This window comes from Lipotes vexillifer, unplaced genomic scaffold, assembly GCF_000442215.2.
Source record: "Lipotes vexillifer unplaced genomic scaffold, Lipotes_vexillifer_v1.1 scaffold68, whole genome shotgun sequence".
NCBI classification, from domain to species: domain Eukaryota; kingdom Metazoa; phylum Chordata; class Mammalia; order Artiodactyla; family Lipotidae; genus Lipotes; species Lipotes vexillifer.
Window position 1 is genome coordinate 983,992 of NW_006791676.1, and position 18,186 is coordinate 1,002,177.

Genomic DNA, 18,186 nt, shown 5'->3' on the forward strand with positions numbered 1-18,186 from the left:
CACAACCTGCAAGGCTGAAATTATCCTGACATTTCAGTATAAAGCAGCTAATATGCACTACTGGCTTTAATGTAATTAGGTAAACCTACCTTAATTACTGTGTTTAAGCTTTATATTCTTTGCAATATCCTGCACAACCAAACTGCCTGGAATGTCAAGGCCATTACATGCATTGAACTAGGGTTGAAGTTCATCCTGCCAGCCTGTACCACAAGGAGGCTTCCGGTTTTGACCTCCACAATGTGGAATGACCACCACAGATGAGAAGGCATGAAGGTTAAAAACAAACAAACAATAAGCTGCATAGCGGTGACATTTTAGAATTGGGACACATTTTTCTTCACTTTTTCATTTCCTTCAAGAAATAGTACACCATATTTTAAGAATACAAATGACTGTTGAGCATGTATAAATAAGGTTTAAGTTATCCTAAAGTTTTTTTTCAGAGATATAAATGCTATTACTACCACAGATATTCTTTTAATTTTGGAACGAACAGCGTATCTCATTAAGATAATCTAATGTCCTGTGAATTATGAAAAAAAAAGAAGTCTTCTTAAGTAGTTACATTCTCAGTAGGAAAAAGAGAAAGAACAACTTTTCTGGCAGTTTTAAAAAAATCTATGTTAAAGTTATTCCAAAAAAAAATCACCATGACAAAGGTAGTTTATGTAGCACTAGATAGTGCAGTAGGCATAGAGTCTCACATTTGATTCTCTTCTATAAAATAACTTTTCTTTGATAGATTTTGGCAAAGGAAGCACTACAAATGATCCTGAAGACTCTGTAGATACCATAAGACATTATCAGAGGTCCAAGAAACACTTTGAAGAGAAAAAAAGCAGATCTTCATCTTTCATCTCCATTGACGATGAACAAAAGCCTCTCTTCTCAGGAATTGTAGATTCTCCTCCAGGAATAGGGAAAGTAACTGGACTTGATCTTGAAGAAACAGTACCCACCTCAGGAAGAATTCCCATAGGTAAAAGAAGTCACTCTTGCAAAGGTAATCAAGTTTCTCCAGAATCTCGTTGTCTCTCCTCAGGACTAATCACAAAATGGTGACTTCACACAAATGAAGAACCATACCGCACATTAATCTAATCTGCAATTTTGTGATATATTTGCAAAGATCAAATCTTAGATCATCTACAGAGTGTTTTCAGGGTCCTGGAATAGTGGCCATTATTCCCAATTATAGCATAGGAGGGTCTGTGTGGCCAGGCAGACTTAACATAATGCCACATAGAACATGGTAGGAATGTCTGTTGTAGTGACTCCGTGGGGAGAGGGGATCGATGAGTATTTGAAGAGAGCAAACCCATTGAATCTTGTATGTATCTTCTGTATCCATTCCTCACCCCCAAACCTGTTTTTTTTTTTATAGCATGAAAGACCAATGCAATAAAAATGCAATAAATACCAAAAAGAATTTCGGTTTACTGAGAATTATGAGAAAATGGGGAGAAATGCTCCTAAATAAAGTATGCTTTTAGATCCAACTTATTTGAACACATTTGTTTAAAAGGGATACCCAAATATATGGGTTTTGTTGTAGAAAATATGCATGAACTGGATAATTGTGCTTAAACAGTATATCCAGATTAGATGCTAAAGGGTGGAAAACTCAGGAAAACTTGAGGACTGTCACATGGAAGAACAATTAACTTCTCATCAGGAGCTAGATATACGGATCTTGTTAAATCTTGCTAAGTGGGTGCAAGAACAGGTACGGGCAGGCTGCTTGGGTTCCAAGTTCAACTCTGTGACTTACTTCCTTTATGTCTTTCAGTAAGTGATTTGACAGACCCCACTAAGACTCAGTTTGCACATCTTCAGAATAGGAATAATATCTTCTAACCAACTGGTCTGTTGTGATTGCTAAACAAGAGAACATGCATAAATTACTTTCTCTGAAATAAAATCCCCAACTCTGCTTAGTATTTTCTCAAGTTTTTCTTTTCTAACCCTTTAATCATTGAATATATTCCTAGATATATAAAAATGTAGAGATGAAGCAGGTGTAGCAAAAAAATCAAAAGAATATAACAGAAATGAAGGAAAAATAGGATGTTCTTGACCTGGCAGGATACAAAATTAAGACACAGAGTAAGTAAATATTACCTGTCATTGTCACCATTATTCGAAGTGACTGTATCTGACAACAAAAGTTTTATGGAATCTAGGATGTTTAGGCTTTACATTTTTCCTGAGTTACTTTCCCTATTTTATCAAATCAGCTTTTGCCATGACCCCAAGTTGAAGTAAGCTAAGAATATATGCAGGTGTTCTCTGGACAATCTAAAATCTTGGTGAAGTGGATGAAAATGGTACCTCATTTATCACATTGGAAGAATGGAATATTAGATGTGATTACCAAACGTCCCGTTTTAGTTATTTATGAAAACGGATTCTGGGAAGTCCTAAAAATTGAAACAGGTTGTATCATGGAAGGCAGAAGTTCTGAAGAACTTGCTGAACCATCCTACTATTTCCGAGAGTCAGCATAACATGGGCCTGACATTTTTCAAATTACTTTTTGTTGTTTTCCTCTTGCGTTTTAAAGTCTCAAGTGACAAGTCGTTAATGATATATTTTGGGGATTTGATTTGACTTTATAATGACTCTCGCTGACAGTGAATTCTCATGCCCTTCATCTTATATTTTGCTTTGCCACTTCTTCCAATTATTTTTAATTAGCTATTCTACATGCACAATAAAAGATAGTATTCTAACAGATCGTTTTAATATCTACATATTTTAATTTTCAAAAATTTACAATGCGATCCCTATTCAAATAAGTAATTACCTTTAAAATTCATAGTTAAATATTCATGTCAATTGAATAAGCATGATTGATGTTGTTATAGAGTCTATCAGTGTGACACATGGTTAACCTGGATAATCAATACGATCAACCGATGGAGAATTCTAAAACTTTATTCACTGCAAATTTCATTCCCTAGTGATTTTCTAAGGTGAGATACTGTGCAATGTTAAAGGGTTTGAATAAGATGTAGGGTGTAGCTGTAACTGCTGCAGCTTGAGCTCCTAAATCCCCACAAATTTTAGTTTTATCATCAATGGAAATGCCACTTACATTTCTAGCATTTGTCATGCTGAATCCAACAGAGGGGCACCTTTAGACAAAACTGAAAAGAAAAAATTAAACTAAATGGACTCTGATCCTACTTAGATTGAGGTCAAAAGTTGACTGTAGGAGAATTGTGTACCCAGAGCAAAGTGAAAGTTTACTTTCTGTTCATCCATTTCTAGAAATGTGTCTTGCAACTATAGCAACATTTTCCAAGGCAACCAAGTGCAGATTTTTTCTGAGCTATATTTAGAAAGTATCTACAAGGATGTTCATTTTGATTAAGACTACTAAGCAGGATTTCCCCTTTGAACTCCTTTTTTCTTTCATATTGCTGTTAAAATAAGCTAATCACACATTACTGATTTTAATAAAAGAGTAAATTATCATCAAGGAAGACTTTACCCAATAGTTTACAATTATTCTTTTTTGTTAAGAGAAGATTATCAGGTTTTGTTCTTGAGCACTGAAGAAAAAATAGAATCCTACGTAATTTATTGCATGTGATTCACCACTGTTATTTAAAAATCAGTTTATTATATATGATTTGAGAATGAGAGCTATTAGGCATAAGTGGAAATTCTCTAAGCTTTCTCAGCACAAAACTTCTGAGCATAATATGTAACTTCCATCCTATCAGTTTTTACTGTTTTTGTTTTATTGTCTAGCAAGAGGCTAGACAGGGAGAAACACTGGCATAATCTGACCATTAATACGTGTGTTCTGAATATTTGTTTGGCATTAATTCTCCAAAATTGAAAACCTAGTGTACTAAGACATCATATTATTGTTTTGCCTTTTAAATAGAGTCACATGTCTGTGAATAATAAATCATACTTTTCAGTGAAAATCTGCTGATGTATTACTGCACTTAAAAGTTCAGCATTATCATTTTTTGATGTTCATTTTCATTTGTTGTGTTTGATTAAGTATCAAGGGTAATTATATATTGTCACTTTAAAAAGAACAAAACACCAGGCTTCCATAGTCTAAGGAAGTCTTAATCACAGAGAACCGTTCTGGAATTCATAGCAAGCTCTCTGAGGTCTGTTAGCCATTTCAATAGTACAGGGAACCCTGACCTTGTATTTTTCTAATACTGTCTTTGGATATGCTGATTCCTTTGTTAGAGCTTCACCCATCTGAAGCCGAAATTGTAGGCACCTCAGTAGATATTTCTGTGTATTCAGTGATAAAAGTACAGTGATAGAAAAACCATGAAGAAAAGATACAGAAATTGTGTCTGCTGCTGGAGGATAGGAGGCGCTTTTGAGCTATCTGACTGTACTTTTGGAGAAATTGCAGGAAAGGGACTTCAAGAAGTCCTACAAATCCTGTTCCTTGTTTCTAGAATCATAGCTAATCCTCTCCAAATCAGTTACTTTCTATCCAATTTTTAAAATAGCCAAGGATATAAATTCCTTAACTTTACATACTTTTGTCAGTGTTTAATCATAACTACTTGTCCAAAGGGGGAAAAAAAGGCTTTCTATCAAAGCAAAATGACTTTTTGTTATTCAAGTCTATTTCCATGTAAAAATGAAGACCAGTTCTAGACAGTCTTTTCCTCCCACCAGCCCTCCCAGTGAGGAAAAATGCTCTTTCTTTATCTCTGAAATAAACTCCCAACTCCACTGGTATTTTTTCCTGGGTTTTATTTCCCAGCCTTTTAATCATTCTAAGTACTTCTCTAGATATGTGAAATGTAGAAGGGAAGAAAGCGTAGCAAAAGCCATCAAAAGTTTATGGCAGAAATGAGAGGGAAAGTAAGATATTATATTTGCCCTCAAATATTGACAACTTGCGAATACAGATTGTAGGAGAAACAGTAAATTAAATGAGGCTCAGAAAATGAATCTCTGTAAGGAAAATGATTAAAACCTTGCTAGACTGAATTCTTCAAGGGCAGGGCCTATGTTTTCTTCATCTCTAACTCCCCCACGTTTAGCAGTGTCTGGAACATAACAGACATGAGGACCATCTGAAAAGTGGACTTGAACAGATAAACAATATGTTTTAAAGTATAGCAGCATAAAAATATTCTAAATAGAGAAGCCCCAAGAAAAAATATTGGAAATTAATGGACAGAATACGTCAAAGGACAGTGCAGAAGGAGCTACAAGGAAACATAAAACCATGAACTCATGTCATAGGACTAGAGACTTTAGGACTCTTCCCATCTTTGATGCCTCATGGTTCCTTGGCTCTACTTTGAGTTGGGTTGGCCTAAGGGAATCCCTCTGAAGATCCTCACTTCCCCATGGCTGTCTCTTCTCGAGCCCACTCTGAATCATGAAGTATGCAAGTTATTCTGGGTGAAAGAGCCCTAAAATCTTCAACCTGAGGTGCTGCAGTACATACAAATGGTGCTGTTTCTTCCCAAATGTAAAAGCACAAAGTCTTTGCTCTCTAACCAGAGTTCGGGGTTGGCCCTTCATGTTTTCCTCTTAGCGCAAAATAGAAAGAAGACAAAATTGTATTCAAGACTCATAACTGGCTGTATGTTTTTATTCGTATGGAAATGGGTGTGGGAAGTGGCAGACAGGATCGGGGTGGATGAGATTCAGCTACCAACTGGTTGTGGCCCCTGGACAGGTCCCTGAGTCACTCTGGTTCTCTGTCTTCCCGTTAAACTCCAAGCTCCCTTCCTGCTTGTATTGCGGATGTCTCTGGAGCAACAAATGGGCGCCCAAAGAAGTTGACATCCATCTTGCCGTTTCCCACAGATATCGCTGACACCAGAAGCTGGGAAAGAGAAACTGCCAGAACTCAGGCTGATGAGTCTAGTCCCTCAGCGCTTCCGCGAGCTGCCTGGGGCATCTCTGAAACCGAAAGTGACCTCGCCTACGGAGAAGTGGAGCAAAGATTAGATCTGCTCCAAGAACAGCTTAACAGGTATAAGCAATAGCCAGGCAAAGGGAAAACATAATCCAAGCCCTTAGCTGGGTTTAGCCTTACTCTTTGTAAATAGCAAATTCGTCCCACCATAGATGGCCTATACACTTCTTTATACACTTACTTATTTAAAAGAAGACTACAAGTTGACAGAATTATTAGTCTGTTTTTCAAGGAGCATTTACTTAGAACGCTTCACACTTTTGGCAGCATGAATCCTATTTTTTCTTTACTTGTCATAAAATTAGTATATATCATCAGCATTGGCTGCCTAAGAAACCTTTTTTATCCCCTCAAAATAATTCATATTTAGTTTGTTGACTAACACCCTTCCTCTTTCAATCCTTCTTTTGCACTTTTTGGCTGTTCATGGTAACTTAGTTATGTGGTATGGTATTTTTTAAAGAATGTTGACAAAATGATTTAAACATTTCGTTTTTCAGCCAACTTGTCAAAAATGTGATTGAGTTAAGAACCCAGATCCTCTCCATTTTCCCTCCATCTTTGATCTCTAACCTTTTAAGATAAAGAATAAATTTTGGTTTTAGGAAGGATGGAACCCCTTAACCCAAATCTACATGGATTCCTTAAAATTAAACTGATCAATGACATTCAGGGGAAAAAAAATAGATGTATAAGTATGATATTGCTTTAGTTGTGTTACATGTGGAAAGTGACCTCGATTCAAGGTAGTTTCCAGGACATCACTGGGCAAGGTATTCCAGTAGTCACAGACCGAAAACTGCATGGATTAAACTAAAATGTTCAAATCACAGGATTTACTAAATCAATTTAAAACACACAGTGAGTGATGAGGGGCTCCAGATGGGGTAATTAACACATTTCTAATAAGTGCAATCCTGGTAAAAGAACCATACAACCCGTATCCTGATTTATGCAATTATATATATATATATATATATATACACACCTCATCAGCCTTCCAGGCTGAAGGTGTGGTTATGAGGACCAGAGTTTAGGTTTGCACAAAAGGGGTCCACAGATAAAAAAAATTCCCCAGTGCCAATGACACACTTGCTCTATCACAGACATGTAAGGCCAAGTACACCTGGCCACAGCTGTGGCATTTCAGTTAGCCTGCCGAACAGCCATGTGTTTTATTGGTCTTTATAGGTAAAAAACGTGAGGCGTCAGAAGGAGCTTATACTGTGTGTGTGTCACCAGTGGGTGACCAAACTTGGGTGTGGCAGTCATCTACCCAGATGTGACAGGAGAATAATTTGTTCTCTCCATCTCTTTCCATGTATAAGCCATGCTCTGGTTTGTTGCATCATATTTCTACTCTATCTTTGGGATGTCTTGCAGGTTGCTACCATGCTGTGTGTATTTAATGCATCTTATGAATTCTGCCCATGTGTAATAAGCTACTTGCTTACTTGTTCTCTATACTTACCACATTCTATGAGTTTTGTTTATACTACATAAGCTAGCTATCTATGCTTAATTTTTCTTCTGTGTTTTATCAATGCTGCTTGTAGTTTTATCGCTTTTTTAAATCTTTATGCCCGAATTGAACAGTGTCAGACAATACAGTAAACATAAAAATGTATGCACACACACATACATTACCATGAAAGATGAATTAGCAATTAAAACAGACAAAAGGAATTAGAAAACCTACAAATTTGTAAATTGAAATAAATTTGTATGCCTTAATTTCAAACAGAAGTATGACAATACTGTATGAATTAAAGATTTAATTTTGTATTTTTTGTTTTCATGTAATTTAATCAAAGTTTAAAAGTTAAAAAACTGAGGTCTATATCCCATTCTCAAGTGCCAAATGAAAGTCTTGTAAAATTGAAACTTATCTGAGAAAATTAAAACAAACTATCATTTACTTAGAGTCAGTAATTCCTAATTAAGGTTTAAGAACTTGACATGATCGTACTTATTATTGCTCAGAGAAGCATATTTAGTTAATTAGTACATTTACTATCTCTCCCTGCTATTTACACCAAGCTACATTGATCTTTTCGCCATAACATATGTCAAAATATACACTGTACACACAAAAGAATTGATAAAAGGGTGATCTCTGAACTTTAACTTCCTTGATTCCTGCCCATTCCTTTATTGTGAAACATATGGTATGCATTCAATTCCTGGAGTAAATGGGAAAATTACTGAATGAATGGATTAATGACAGGGACAGCAGTGATTTCTTCAGCATGATACTCACACAGCACTTGCAATTGGTTAGCCTAGATAAAGTCATAACTCTTCTACTTAACTACTAATAGGATGACTAGGTCAGGTCATTTAAATTTCTCCAGCCTCAGTTTCTTTCTTTGACCTATACTGACCTGCATTACTGTTGTAAAGACTAAGGTAATACATGTGGAGAGTGTATATGCTACAGAATAGAAAGTGCTGTAATTAGGTAAAATATGATTATTTTTTCTGGCTGCGTCTGGTCTTCGATTCGGTGCGCGGGCTTCTCTCTAGTTGTGGCATGCGGGTTTTCTCTCTCTAGTTGTGGCATGAGGGCTCCAGGGTGTGTGGGCTCAGTAGTTGTGGCTCATGGGCTTAGTTGCCCCGCAGCATGTGGGATCTTAATTGCCCGGCCAGGGATCGAACCCATGTCCCCTGCATTGGAAGGCGGATTCTTTACCACTGGACCACCAGGGAAGCCCCAGTAAAACATGATTAACAATGAACTTAACTTCTATTATTGATGTTTGTCTGAGTATGTTCTCTTGCTTTTCATATGTTTCTGTGTTTCCTGATTTGGACCTCTCTTCTGGATGAAAATTGAGATTTTAAGGTCCCCTTGTTGCCTCATCATGGATACCAATCATTGCTGCTAGTGTAAATCAAAGATTACTGAAAATACTTGCCTTTAATGTGTCCTGGGGCTTAAAGTGTAAACTTTTAAGGGCATATACATCCAGGACCCATTTGGCTAGTAACCATACTTTAATACTAATAATTCTTATTACTTTATTACATTAGTTTTAGAATGAATTTTTTATGATACTTTTTTTCACAGCCAAACTGCAACTAAATCTTTTTTGACATGTCCTAGCATCTGTATGTTTTTTAACATAATTATTTTCTTTGACTAACTTCTTCCTATTTAGCTCTGAAATTGTCACAAACATTTTATTGCCTGACTCACCTTAGCCTCTTTTGGGTTTAAAATCCAAAACACTGCATTTTTACTGCACTGCCATCTCCAAGAACCTCCTACCTCCAGTTTACTCTAGAAGGCAAAAGTATAGAAAACAAGTTTGAAAAGGGCAGCTCAATTTAGACTTCAACTTTGCAGGGTAAGAATCCTGGGACTCTTTCTAGAGTTGGGTCTACTCTGTTTAGCCTCAGTATTCTGTTCAAATGGAGTAGAACTGTGAATTCTATCCCATTTGTTTCACCCAAATACACATATTACATACGCAGTGCAATAAAAACAAATATAAATGGTCCATCTTGAATCGTCCTGGCCGCTGCTGCTTTTCTGCTTTAATGGCCAATTAAACTATATGCAGGGTTAAAAGTTTACCTAAGAAATGTTCTTACATATTTATATATTATGCCTACAGATATACCTGTATCGGGAAATCACTAATTGTTGATCCTAAAGCAGTGCTTCTCAAACTTTAATGTGCTTCCGAATCACCTGGGGATCTTGTTAAACTGTAGATTCTAAGTCTAGGTCTGGAATCGGCAGAGATTCCACATTCTAACAAGCTCTCAGATTTGACCATGCTTTTGCATAGTGAGGCCCTAGAGGATGTAAAAGCTTCCAGTGATGATTCCATCCCCTGCAGAACTCTGTGCCTGGTACACTGTGGGTCTTTGCATAAGTGAATGAAAACATTCATTTTACACAGCTGTATAGCTATGCCGATGTAGGGGAAGAAAAATAAATTTTCCTCTACCTTTCTGCATTCTTGGCTGAAACCCCTATAATAAAAGACAGATTAATAAGAAAAAAACAAACCTAAATTTATTAACATGTGTACCTCACGTACACATGGGAGATACTCAAGGGAAAATTAGTAACTCCCTGAGGTGCCTTAGAACTGAAGATTAAATACCATCTTAATAGGGAAAGGGGCTGGGGGATGCAGGTCTCTTAGAGGAGAATGAATGATCATTAGGAAGGTGAATGGGTCCTTAGAAGAATAGATGGGAGGTATGACAGTTTGTGACAAAGTTTGTCTCAGTGTGATGCCTCGTCTGTGACAAAAGTCAATCTTCCCTGGTTGTTGAAACTCCCAGGGAGGGGATTTATGACAACTGAGTTCCTTCTGGAAGATCTGCCTTTAGGCAGATAAGGGAAGTTCGGAGAAAGCTTTTCCCCACACTTGCTGTTCTCCAAGTGCCTACAGCTCAAAAGAATCAATATGCCAAAGTGGCTTGTTTTGGAGTGGCATATGCCTTCACTGACAAATAAAAAAAGTTATAAAATTGGGTTATTCTTTTCTGTTTTAAAGACAAAGCTGGACTTTTCCAAAATTCTCTGTAATTCTTCCAGAGTAGAGCAGATTACTTGTGTCATTAGAAGAGTCCATTCCAATTAAGCTGATAGACCCTAGACATAAAACATGAAAATACAACCTATGCATAGTAAAGAAATTCCTCACTAAAGCTCTTCTTTGTTGAATGTTTTAGTCTGTTTGCGCTGCTATAACAAAAATACAATAGACTGGGTGGTTTATAAACAACAGATATTTATTTCTCAGTTCTGCAGACTGGAAAGTTCAACATCAGACTGCTGGGAGATTTAGTATCTACTGAGAGCCAGCTTCCTGGTTCATAGACGGCTGACTTCTCACTCTGTCCTCACATGGAAGAAGAAGGAAGGGAGCTCTTTGGGGCTCTGGTTTATGAGGCACTAATGCCATTCATGAGGGCTCTACCCTCATGACCTAATTAAATCCCACAGGCCACACCTCTTAATACCATCACATGGGGGGTTAGGATTTCACCATTTAGCATTTCAACATAAACATTCAGTCCGTTGCATCGAACTACCCAAAATATCAGATTACTGGTTAATAAAACCAAACTAAGGTTTGGTTCAAAGTCACTGCAGGAAGAGACACCACCACCTAGACAGAGTCTGAAGTGTTATCTCAGAAGGGGAAGTAAGAAGTAGGATATTTATAGGATTTTGGAGCCTGGGCCTTTCAAGGTGGGAAACTGAGTGGATCTGGGCCAAGTTCATAATATAATAGTTCAGAATTGATGGACACAGTGAAATGAGGACCTTGAAGCAAGTATGGATAAATAAAATTTGTTTGATTAAGCAAGTTTATTTGTTCAAAAGAGCAGATTGCTGTCTCCAGTGAGTTAATCTATAGAAATTTCCTGAAGGAGTAAAGTTATTTATTCCCTTAGACTTATTTTTCCCAGGCAGAGTTTTCCTGGAACAACTAAGTCATGTTGACAGAGGTGGTCTGCTGTCTTAGCTAAGTCATGCTGACACAGTCTTGTTCTCACCCTGCACCAGCATGTGATGGTCTTGTGTTTGGGAATCCCACTCGTGGTAGCATGTTGCTATTACACACTTCCAATAGGTTTTTCCCTCATCGACACTATTCAGATAGATAGAATCTATGAGACAGAGATCCTGTTTCTTGGAGACCCCTGCTGTTTGACAAAGGTTTTGTGAGGACTCAAAATCATAATTTTTGACTCTCTATTGGGTCTTGAATCCCATTTGTTGATGCAGCTTTTATTATTCCACTCCCCACGCCCAAAGCCTTTTACATGTAATGTGTAAGCCACTCCCTAAATATTAAATGCTGTTAATGATGGGATAAATTCATACAGAAATATTTACAATGGATGTAGAATTTTCCTTGGGGACTCAGAGGAGAGAGAAATTAATTCTGAATAAGGGAAGATTTGGGGGTGCAGATAAAAATATGTGCTGTACCTTGAAGTGTGAAAGAAAAAATTGATGCACAATAAAATAACGAGTCTCCTCTGTTTAGCTGGCACCATAAAAATATTAGAGCGGAACAATGGGTAACAAAGAGATACATAAACTAGTTGATAATTCAAATTTTCTTTTTCAGTGTGTGGTTTTGACATTTGCAAGGCACAATCGTGTATAATTTATAGCTATTTGACACTATATATACCAAATATAGAAAACCTGCACAAATAATGTGTTATCATGATTCTCAGAAGGAAGATTTGTAGTGTCAATGTTAAAAACTAAAAGGAAAAAAAAAGATTTTTTCTCATGTTGTCCAGGTTTATTCTCTTCTCTCTCAAATCAAAGGCTATGTTCTCTCCACTTTGAATTTCACAAATACAGCATGCATGTAACTGAGCAAAATTAGTCTATGATTTTAAATTTTTGGTAAGATTTACCTTTTCCTTGTATTTTTCACTGAAACAAAATAGTAAGCACAAATTAGTAAAGAGTTAAAAGTTTTCTAAAGAGGCATATGGTCCAAATTTTCTGTTCTTATACCCACAAAATCCTTTTTTAATACTGTTAACACATGCAAAGGAGGGGAATCAGATCCATTGTATTTTGCTCTCTCTCCCTTGAATTTTAATTTAAAATGAGAATGAAATTAACAGGCCAGTAGGCTACTTGTGAGCTTTAGGGAAAAAAAATGATCAGACTGGTATTTTGCAAAGCCAGATGGGTTACAGAAGCAAGTGAACTTTTATGTTTGGTCTGTTTCTTAATTACCAAGGGCTCCAAACTGTAGATGGGAAAGGAATTTAGCATTTGACAGTACTTAACATTGAGGAAAGAGTACAATGAATGATATACAATATTTGATGTTTATAGGAGAGAGGTAAAGTAAAATATAGATAATATAAATTTGGAACACGTAAGAAATTATCCAGTTGTTGCAGCTATAAGAGAAATGTGCTATGAAATCTTTTTAAACAGTAAATAAAATGTTCCCAAGAAACTGACCAAAACCTGATAAAAAGCACAGAGAATGACTGATTAAAAATGGATTCTGAATGCGTTTTACATTTTGAAATCTATAAAGCTTAATTGTAAAAATGCAATACAATGTACACTGTGAAAATGTAGCCTCTTCAGTCAGCTGTTTCTTTGTTAAGATCAACGAACAGGAAAGCAACGATCTTTATCAGAGCCATTAGTGGGATATAGAAAGTGAGCATCTCCGTGCTCCCTCTCCTGTCCTTCTTGTTTAAAGCAGGGCCGTAATTCTGTTCTTTGGTGGTGCTGCAATTTTTCTCAAATGCTTTGCAATCCTGGACAATTTTAGGACTGTCTTCCCCCATTTCTGTCTGTCCTGCAGACTTGAATCCCAAATGACTGCAGACGTCCAGACCATCTTACAGCTGCTGCAGAAACAAACCACTGTGGTTCCCCCAGCCTACAGTATGGTAACTACAGGAACAGAGTATCAGAGACCCGTCATCCACCTGATGAGAACCAGTCATCCGGTAGCATCCATCAAGACGGATCGAAGTTTCAGTCCTTCCTCACAAGTGAGTATAGATGGCCTATAACCAAGAGTGTCTCTCAAAGTGTGTTTCCAGGGACCACCTGAATCAGAATCACCTGGGCTGCAGTGGAAAATACAGATTCTCATCCCCATCTCTGTTTTTCCTCAACTAGAACATCTGGGAATGAGCCCTGTAATCTCCATCTTAAACAAGCTCCCCAACCCTGACCTTCGCCCCCGATTTTTTTGCTCATTTAAACTTTGGGAACAATGGACCTAGAAGAATGATCTTAAAACACTAGGTTTTTTTTGTTGTTTTTTTTTAAAGAAAAAGCTTTTTTTCAAATATCAATCTACTTAAGTTTATAAATGGTAGAGCTTTGAAAGCTAAGGATTAGCCCTGGGTCCAAGAAATGCTTCAAATAAAGGTTTGTAATTTGCTCTAGTGACAAGAGGCACCCTTGAGCAGGGTCTCAGGAAGGAAGGGGCAGAGAAATAGCAGCAATAACAAGCAATAGCAAGACCTGAGATCCAAGTGTAATCAGACTAGTAACCACATCTGTGCCCCACCCATCACCAGTGAGCTCTAAACTTTTCTCACCTTGGTGATGGGAAGAGGAATGTTAGTGTCCTTATCTTTCCTCTGAAGTCCTGTGAGGAACCCTTTGAATTATGTTAATATGAAAAGTCCAACTCCTTTGGAACTCTATTTTGGGAATCATTCTTAATTACTTAAACACTGTGGCCAAACTGGACCTAAGAACAATGATTTAAATAAGAATTTACAGATATCCTGTAAAAACTTTTTTAGAAGTTTGGGAATTGAGTGCAAAATGCTCTGGGGAATGAAACTATATTAATAGCACGAGGTAATGCGACTGAAGGAAAATAATGCAATTTTTCTAAAATATGAAAGCATAGATTAATTTATCTCGAGTTTTGAATGGCTGGGAAACATGCAAAACCATGTACTTTGTATTTTGCTTTCAGTGGATTTAGATAATATTTTCTGCCAAGGGATGGGTGATTTTCCTTCCTTTCTTTTTTCTTTCTCCTTGTTCTCCAAATGTACTCACCAAATGACCCACCTTTTTGATCCCAGTTTTGTTGGGAATTTTGAATTAAAACTCATCTGGAAAACTCAATGTGAAATATTGTGTTTAAAATAATAATAATAATAATCTGATATGGCTTCGAAGTAAAATTAAAGATCTTGGAATGGTTATATAGGATTATCTAAACTGATACCTGACCTTCAGTATCTTGACCCACCTTTGAGAGGGAAAGATTGGTTAATACCACTAATCAAATACAGATTTATGGAAAAAGAAAACATGTTTAGATTTCATGAGTGTCATTTTAGAAATATATCCAAATGAATTATAAAAGCATGTTTTCTTCTCTTTTCTTTCTATCAGTGTCCTGAATTTCTAGACCTTGAAAAATCTAAACTTAAATCCAAAGAATCCCTCTCAAGTGGGGTGCATCTGAACACAGCTTCGGAAGACAACTTGACTTCACTTTTAAAACAAGACAGTGATCTCTCTTTAGAGCTTCACCCCCCGAGGCAAAGAAAAACTTGCCTTCATCCAATTAGGCATCCTTCTTTGACAGATTCATCCCTAAGCACTGTAGGAATCTTGGGTCTTCATAGGCATGTTTCTGATCCTGGTCTTCCGGGGAAATAATCATTTTGTACTATTTATTCCACATACAATGTAAGTGCTTTTAATGGCTGATTTCCTTTTTTGTATTTAAATCCTCTCTACTTGACTCAGGGGCTCACAAGTTACCATTATATGCAAAAGTACTGTATATTTTCCTAAATTGAAGCTTGTAAGGTAAAACTGAGCAGTTAGGATGTAAATATCTCTGAACTCTTTTGTTCCAAATGTTAAAACTGCCAGCATCTCAAGGCACCTTATTTTTTATTTTTATTTTTTAAATCATGTGCATGTTAGGAAACTCCAATTTCTCTTGCATGGAGACTCCTATTTACTGCTTTTACTAAACCCATACTTTGTTATGAAAATGCCTTCCAAGCAAATAAGAAAGCAAAGGATAAAATTGTTCATGGATGCAACTCAGATGATCCCTCAACTCATGGAAGTTCAAGGGGGAGATAGGGAACCTTGTCACTTTTGAGGACAGATACCCTTCTGGATTGAGATGTTTATAGTAAATTACATTCATTCCCGCGCGCTAAAAAAAAAAATTATATATATATACACAGTTTTAGAGTTATAAATCTCTGACAGTAGAGGAAACCATCTCCAAATACATGAATATAGGCCAGCGTTAATGAGGACAAAAAGGTCTTTCTATTTAAAATTCTGTCTCTAACTGAATTCACAAACTCCCTAAAATATTTTCCACTGGCATGTTTCTTTGAATGCTCAGAAACAAGTTTCTCTAATTTTTCTTTTTCTTTGGTGGCGGGGATGGGGTGGGAGGGATTCTTCTTCAGAACTGCTAAAGTGCTACAGACGCAAACTGATATCCACAGCTTTCTTCTGACTCATACTTTAGGGCAATCCTGAATTTGATCAAAAGAGTTTATTGACGCGCATTGTTTTCTTCCCCCAAAACGTACAATTTTAGTGGATTTGTGTGGCGAAGCTAGCTTCCATGAAGTATATGCCGTGCTATGGCTTTCTAATCCCGGCTGTAAAAGAACAACGTGCATTTACCTATGTATAAAGAAAATGCACAAACCAGCAAAACAGTTTTAATTTTATTTGGTTACTCAAGTACATTTGCTAGGGCTTCCCTGGTGGCGCAGTGGTTGAGAGTCCGCCTGCCGATGCAGGGGACGCGGGTTCATGCCCCGGTCCGGGAAGATCCCACATGCCGTGGAGCGGCTGGGCCCGTGAGCCATGGCCGCTGAGCCTGCGCGTCCGGAGCCTGTGCTCCGTAACGGGAGAGGCCACAACAGTGAGAGGCCCGCGTACCGCAAAAAAAAAAAAAATTTCTAATCAAAGTTTAAATGAAAATCGATCCTGTATGGATTGGGCTGAATATATATTGACTCCAGAATATCAGAATATACCATGGAATATATTTTAATATATTCGACTGTTAGATTATTTTGGGGGAGTGGTGGTATATGCCTCATAAAATTAGGGTACAGAAAAATTGCAAGCTAATTTAAGATTCTGATTAGTCAAATTCTAGTTGAGAAATTTTATTTTTCAATTCATTTGAATACAATTTTTAACTTATTAGGGACTGGCCCATTGTATCCTCTCCTTCCGAACAAAATTGTGAAAATCCTTCAAAGTTTCTTTATCCTTTACTAATTTTTACACTCACATATATTTTTAAAGAGACATTATATCTGTATACATTATTAAATGGATTATCTATCCCTCCAGGATAGAAATATAATCTATTGACTTACTTTTACCTTTGACACTAGAATATTAAGTTTCAGATACAAGCAATTTATTTAAATTTACAAAAACTTTGCACTACTTAAATTATGATTAATGCGACCTTAAATTACTCCATATATGTTTTTTAATGGTTCCATAAATTGCTAATCTGTAGGGGGATGCAATCGGTAGGCACAGGCATGTTCTTAACCCTGCTAAATTTGTGCAGACAAAAACATTAACGATCAAGTACACATGACAGAATGACCAGTCAATTCAATAGAAGTATAATAATTTGAACCAGTTTTCCAAACCATTTGGTGTTATGCAGATAGAAATTTAGGGACTAACCGATGCTTTCTTTTCCTCATTCAACAAACTTTTATGGGTACCTAGCAGGGAAGAGAGAAATGGCTGCCTGTGATTCAGAGGACAACTTAGGGATTTTACTTCCATATTTAGGCAGATTTTTGCAGCTGCAACAAGTTTCGTAAGGATTGTCAGTCCAAGCTCCAGAGAAATTCAGAATGAATTCACCAGAGAATGTTCATTTGTAGAGGGAGAGGATTTGGCAGGTGAGGAATTTAGATCTGATTGATTAGTGAACGCTTCAGCTGCAACATTTGGTATGACATGCATAAAATTCAGCCTTCCACACAGTCTCTATACTTCTTTATAAAAACTAAGCACGAAGAAATAGGAAGATGGGGAGGGGTGTGCAAGCATCCAGATTGTTTAAATTCTAGTATAACATAAACCTTTTTTCTTCTTAATTCCTCAACATAAAAGAATTGCTTGATAAAATCTCAGAGAGTCGGACAGGATTAGGAAGGCCCATTCCTACAGGATATTAGCTTTAAAAGAGCCCAAGCAGTATAAAGATGTGGTGTGTCAGGCATAAAAGTCAGAAGACTTAGTAGTTACAATGACTTAAACCAAAGGAATTATCTTAATTTACAAGATTCATCCTCTTGTCCTAGCCGAATATCTATCTAATGCCTAAAGTCACTGTCACTTTCCCCATGGGCGGTAGCAAAAACAGTCTGAGCCCTCCATCTTGGGACCCTGCTGAGAGCCAGGTTTAACTGCTGTAGGTTTAACAGCAGTATAGCAACCGCTCTCCTTCTAGGTAATTAAAAGCACTAACATAATGCTTTTTGCCTTCCACCTAAAAATAATATTAATATTTATATTAATATAAATATTTATATTTAAAATAATATATAATATTAATATTTAGGTCTCCAGGCCTAAATAAAATGACATCTAATATCTAAAGTTTATTTGGGTTAGATGTTTTCTGATGGTATTATTTGCTGGGCAGAGATCTGAAAGACTTATCAGATCTTATCCTCCTATAGAGGAGTCCCATACTCTTAATTAGTTGAGAAAACCAGGAGTG

General features: G+C 36.8%; 1 protein-coding gene across 1 annotated transcript in view; it reads left to right on the top strand.

The window, feature by feature from the left end:
* The window catches only part of KCNH7 (potassium voltage-gated channel subfamily H member 7), a 457,793-nt gene extending 442,278 nt beyond the window's left edge, over positions 1-15,515 (top strand). Inside the window, exons 13-16 of the mRNA XM_007464485.1 lie at positions 758-1,006; positions 5,821-5,989; positions 13,261-13,453; positions 14,829-15,515. Coding sequence (XP_007464547.1) covers positions 758-1,006; positions 5,821-5,989; positions 13,261-13,453; positions 14,829-15,098 — 881 coding nt within the window. The 3' untranslated portion in view covers positions 15,099-15,515. The remainder of the gene's footprint in view (positions 1-757; positions 1,007-5,820; positions 5,990-13,260; positions 13,454-14,828) is intronic.
* The last annotated feature ends 2,671 nt before the right edge of the window (positions 15,516-18,186 follow it).